General features: G+C 34.3%; 1 protein-coding gene across 1 annotated transcript in view; it reads left to right on the plus strand.

Annotated features, from left to right (window-relative positions):
• The window catches only part of LOC134237372 (blastula protease 10-like), a 30,097-nt gene extending 24,611 nt beyond the window's left edge, over nucleotides 1–5,486 (plus strand). Inside the window, exons 4-13 of the mRNA XM_062719483.1 lie at nucleotides 925–1,034; nucleotides 1,214–1,331; nucleotides 1,463–1,529; nucleotides 1,820–2,023; nucleotides 2,192–2,318; nucleotides 3,578–3,748; nucleotides 4,005–4,115; nucleotides 4,388–4,513; nucleotides 4,622–4,657; nucleotides 5,393–5,486. Of these exons, the coding sequence (XP_062575467.1) occupies nucleotides 925–1,034; nucleotides 1,214–1,331; nucleotides 1,463–1,529; nucleotides 1,820–2,023; nucleotides 2,192–2,318; nucleotides 3,578–3,748; nucleotides 4,005–4,115; nucleotides 4,388–4,513; nucleotides 4,622–4,657; nucleotides 5,393–5,469 (1,147 nt within the window). The 3' untranslated portion in view covers nucleotides 5,470–5,486. The remainder of the gene's footprint in view (nucleotides 1–924; nucleotides 1,035–1,213; nucleotides 1,332–1,462; nucleotides 1,530–1,819; nucleotides 2,024–2,191; nucleotides 2,319–3,577; nucleotides 3,749–4,004; nucleotides 4,116–4,387; nucleotides 4,514–4,621; nucleotides 4,658–5,392) is intronic.
• Nucleotides 5,487–6,000: the final 514 nt, after the last annotated feature.

Genomic DNA, 6,000 nt, shown 5'->3' on the forward strand with positions numbered 1-6,000 from the left:
AAGAAGAGGTCTGGAAAACAAAATTCTGTGCTAAAAATAGACCACGTGCTGCTATCCATGAACTACTATCATGGTTCTTTACACTCTTTTTGAAGACAACGATACCTTGTTTTGAATTTGAAATTATCATTTAAAAGTGCAAAATTTAGACATTTTCTCAACAAATGGTTGTAGAGAGAACATTGATGCACAGTTTGCATATTTTTTTGGATTTTTTAAGACTCTGCTGAATTCTGTAGCTGCGCAGTTCTAAGGAGCATATCAAAAGCATTTTTCTGCAAAAGTATAGGTTATATATGCACAACATGCATTCAGTTATGCATATTTATTGTATCTTTATCATAAAGACTTAAAATTTGATCAAAATATAATGTATTTTAGCTATTTGAAGAAATGTTTACATTTTGTTCTCACTCTACTAAAGGTGGCCGGACATCCCCCTTAACACTGAAAACAATCATTTGCGATTGCAAAACATAGAATATCTGATAAATACAGTTTCACGATTTGTAAAGTATAGTTTACAAACCGTTAACTATAGTTAACGAGATGATAAATATAGTTTCACAATTTGTGAAACTATGATTAACAACTCTTTACTATAGTTTACAAACGTGAATCTATGTTTATCAACAAAATCTATTGTTAACGCTTATTACAGACAGATAAACTTAGATTATCATTCGTAAACTATAGTTAACAACCGTTAAATATAGTTTTACAGATGAAAACTATACTTAACGAATCGTTAACTATACTTAACGAATCGTTAACTATAGTTTACGGTTTGTAAACTATAGTTTACAGTCGATAAACCTAGTTTATCAAATGTGAAACTAGGTTTATCTCATTTTTGTGAATTTGGCGTGCCATACATATCACCAAGTACTGCCTTAACATATCACCACCCACTGTAATTTGTAGAATGGCAGAAAATAAAATGAGTAGGAGAAAGAAGAGGAAAGCAATGCGGTCCGAGCAACGCAGATGGCCAAATAAAATAGTTCCTTATGTAATTGCACCAAACACATTTAGTGAGTTTTACTAGAATAATAAAAAAATATTTAACATAGAACTGCACGACGATTCATACTTAACTGAACATATTTTTAAAAATTATGTTACAAAATATTTGTAACTTCTTTTTTGAATCATATAATAAATACAACATGACGATCGTTGAAGCAGTTTTGCAATTGACTTCTACTTACAGCTATGACCGATCTGAATCAGATTAACCTAGCTATCATCGACTGGAACCGAGACACTTGTGTCGTGTTCCAACCAAGGAGAGGCGAAGCCCGCGCCGTCAGGTTCCAGAATGGACAAGGGTGAGTGTGCATGTATATCTCTTTTTTTGATGTAGCTCATAAAATTAACTATTTACAAATTACATAATATTTTTTAGGGAAAACATGTTGACATTATTATTAGTATTGATAAAAGTCTGGATTTGTTTTAGGTGTTCATCTTTTGTTGGGACAATAGGGAATGTTCAGCCGATCAGCTTGGCCAGGGGATGTCGTATAGTAAGACAATTTCACACTTCATAAAAACATATTCTTCTTTCAAATATTTTTTTCTTAAACCACAACTTCTGCAATACAGAATGTACATTATTTTATCAAACAATAAAAAAAAGTAACTGATTAACTGTCCGTAAACATTACTAGAGTATTTTATTTTGATCTAAAAAGTGCAATGCTCGCAGTGTGTTAAACTAGACCTTCATGATCTTTCCATACCTACTATTTGTTTTCTGCAGTAGCACAGAAACGAAGATTAAGACATAAATAAACTGATAACCTCGATGTTTCAGAGGAGAATTGTAGTCCACGAAATGGGACACGCTGTTGGATTCCAACACGAACAATCCAGACCGGACAGGGACGGGTTTGTCCGGATACGCACGGAAAGTATACCCAAGCCGGTTCTCTTCAATTTTAATAGGCTTCCCATGAGCCGAGTCAATAATTTCGAAGTACCTTACGATTACAGAAGCGTGATGCACTACGGAGCCAGGGTAATTTTTTTTGCAAAAACTATATACTTCTACTGATGCTAAAAATATTTGCCCTATACAAATACCGGTATAGGATCCCTTTTACGAAAATGAAATAAGCTCCATTTTTTCATTTGAATAATAGATTAGTAAAATATGTTTATCAAAATTTGTTTCTGCAAATTTCAGGATTTTTCAACTAACGGTCAAATAACAGTGCAAACAATAGACTCCCGTTTCCAAAATATTATTGGTAGAGCACCTGGACTCAGCTTCAACGACATCAAGCTTGCCAACATTATGTATAACTGTGCCGGTATGACCCTACATCAACCAGAAGGTCACCCTTGAAACTGTCTCTTTTAATTCCTGTTAAAACATGATTGCGACGTAAACCTTTTGTTTGTGTTGTCCATTCTCTAGCATAATGTTGAGCTAACTCCCCTAACAATCCAGTTTTTTCAAAAAGAATAGAAAGTTAAAACAAACAGAATGGAGAGTTACAGGTAAACCTTGGCATGTGCACAAAAAGGAAACAAAACAAATACATTTAAACATGATTTAATGTTCATGCATATAACAAAATGAACTTGGAGATTTAAGTTAATCCGGAACACAGGGTCTGCATCGGATCTGTTTGATTTTTAACAAAACTTGAATTAAATGACACAATTTCACATTTTAGAAGCACCATTCCCTCGAGAAGAATCCATTTTAAGCTTGAAGTAGGCTAGAATTAAATCCATCAGCCAAAAACAGTTTGCACCATGAAAACTATACTGCCGCAGTGAATATTTCCGTAGAAAATAATTAAAATTAAAACATTTCCAGATCTGATTTAAAATACATTTTTCAAGTCGAAGTTTGGTTCATGGCTATCCAACACTCGGAACACAATTTGCATTTCACAAATACACTGCTGCAATTATTATATCTCCCCAAAAACTGATTTAAAATTGAAAAAAAATTCCGCGGTTGGAATTCGAAATATCTGTATTTGTCATCGAAGTTTTAAGGAGATAATATTTTCTTTTACGCTTCCTATTCTCTGTTTCCAGGTCAAAATATCACTGGTTTTGTGAATATTTTAGTTTCAATTCGATTTTAATTTTGTCATGTATTCCGGATCTCCATAAAAGGGAAACATGTTTGCCTTTACAACGCAAGACATAAACTGATTTTGAGGAGTTGCATTCTTATATAAATACTACCATCCCCCAAAATCCACCTGTAACTGTCCATTCTTTAGACAAAGACCTTTTGTTACTTTAATCTGAATACATAATGGCTATTCAACAAATTGTTGTGCACCCCAAGCTTACCTATAACTGTCCATTCTGTAAACATTGAATTAATTGTATGTGTGCTACCTGTTTTTTCACATTTTTTTTTAAATTCTTAGAACAAAGAGAATCATGTTTTAAGTAGGAGAAAGGCCTCAAACTGTCCATTCTGTGAGAGAAAGAACTAATCTCGGGCCTACGACCCTCGATTAGTTCTTTCTCTCACAGAATGGACAGTTTGAGGCCTTTCTCCTTTACATAAATATACATGTAATTGATTTTCTCTCCTCAGAGAACTGTCCCGCAATGAGTTGTCCGGGAGAAGGTTTCGTCGGCAAGGACTGTTCCTGTAAATGTCCCACCAACAACCCAAACAACCCGGTCCAGAACTGTTCTGGCACCACCCTGGTGACCACCACCTCCGTCTCCTCCTCCACGATTAGAACCACCACCCCCACAGAAGGTATCCACCACCCCCAGATTATATCTGTTCTTGTTGCTTCAGAGAAATTGGCAGTTTTGATGTGACCCATAGACTGGGTTACCATAAAAGTTTAATTAACACTAGTACTATTGAAAGACATTATCTCCCCAAAAGCTGTTTGGCTTCCTAATAGATTTGGTTGGTGTTTTGTTTTGTTGATTTGTTTGGTGTTTTGTTTTATTGCTTTGTTTGGGTTTTGTTTTACTGATCTCTTTGGTGTAAAAACTTTCTTTAGGAGCCTGTGAGGATATGAACCGATTCTGTGACTATTGGGCCGAGCAGGGATATTGTAATAGGAGTCGGTTCGTGGAGATGTACTGTAAAGCAGCGTGCAACTTATGTAATGGTGAGTATCAGTCGAACAAACGGCTCGGGAAAATAAACAAAAACATTCTATTGTAATCGAGATGATAATGGGATAAAAGCTAAGGCAAAATAATATTGAACATAAAAACTAAAATCAGTGAAATCAGTAGAACTAGGACGTAAAGTTGTTGGTAGTGGCAGTTCTTTGATTTAAAGCAGTTGATGGGATTTAGCTTATCTAATTTTAGAAAGAAGATTCCGTTTTTAAAAGAAATTTCTTGTGATGATCGCCATGTTTATTAAATATTTCAGCACAGAAGCGCTGCGAGGACATTGGACAGTCGTGTGGTCTGCTCAGAGATCGAGGCTTCTGCCAGCTGCAGTTCGTCAGGAGTTACATGGAGTCAAATTGTGCAGCCTCTTGTAATTTCTGCAGAGGTATGTCAACTAATGGGAAAGGACATTTCCAATTTTCACGAGTTTATCAACTTTTAACAATATAACAAATATATTCTGCTTTGTGGAAAACTTCTTTTTTTTTTGCAGCTGGAGAGTTGCTCAGTGCCGATGGAACACCTCTAAGTAAGTTATACTTCACTAGAGTTTTCTAATTCAAAAGCCCCCTTTTTAACATTTTGTACAACATGATATATTTTAAGAATTTTCTTCTATGAGAATGATAAAAGAGGAGGCTTTCCCATGAACTATGAATTTAAAAATTAATTCTCACCATACTGTATTGAAAATATGTCAAAAGGATTGGACTCAAGTTCCAAAAACAGTATACACGGTAAGATTTGTATCATGATAGTTGTATTATACCACAAAATCGTATCATGTATAATTTATTAATAGAGTAAATCATAAATCTTATAAAACTGTATTAATTTTCAAATCTTATAAAATTTATAAAAAATAGAGCAATGCTGTAATCACAGCTTGGTTTATTCTATTTTAATCATTACTAAAAAAGCACACGGTAAAAAGTAATGACCGTCTTGATCTGTGTATAAATGGTTTTACGAGAAGAAGATGTGCGATAATACCCAACTTTCAGCCAGGCAAATTAAAGAACAAGAAGAAGAGAAGAAGAAGATTTGTGAAATATCTCCAGTGCACATTATTTAGTAATCTTTCTTAATTACATGTAAATTCTGGAATTACGGTTTTAATTAGAGATTTTTAAGATATAAACTAATTGACACTTAAAATCAGTGGTTTTACGATATATATTACATTAACATTTTAATTTACTTGTGACATCCGGTGATTGTTGTTTGTATTTTATAATATGCTAATCATTTTTCTTAATTTAAGGGAGCAAAGCGTCAAATGTTGGATCCACCACCATGCTCATTATGTTCCCCGCCTTCATCGGTTGGAGTCTTCTATAAAAGAAATCTAACGCTTTATAGAGAAACACCGACATCTTACGAACGAAAGTAACCAAAAACGAGGATCAGTCATTGAAGTCTATTGTTTTCACGGTTGGATTATTTATTTCTTCAATTTTATTGGGATTTCGATAGAAAAAATCCCCGCAAGATACCTCAAATCCACGTCTTGTCGTAGTCGCTACGACATTTAAACGAGCAAAGAGGTTCTAGAAGGGAAATGAAAGGAAAATTTAAAAAATGTAATTCTGCATTCTGTGGCATGAAATAAAAAATAAAAGTATGTGTGGATCTAGTAGGGGTCGAAGAGGGGAGGCTTTGCGAATGGCGGTCGGGACAATAAGGAGTTATGGTCAAAAATTGAATTGCAAAAACCCAAAAACTTTAAAGAAATTCTTGTTCAGAATACTATATGCTGCGAAAAATAAAATTAATATGGCTTTAATACACAGATATTATAGCCATATCATAAATCCAGGGGGATGCCCGTTCGTAATTTGTCGGTTGATAAAGCTTCTTCTTACAAACATG

Source organism: Saccostrea cucullata, unplaced genomic scaffold (assembly GCF_032062105.1).
Source record: "Saccostrea cucullata isolate Sc308-1 unplaced genomic scaffold, CSIRO_AGI_Scuc_v1 ctg235, whole genome shotgun sequence".
In the NCBI taxonomy this organism is placed as follows: Eukaryota; Metazoa; Mollusca; class Bivalvia; order Ostreida; family Ostreidae; genus Saccostrea; species Saccostrea cuccullata.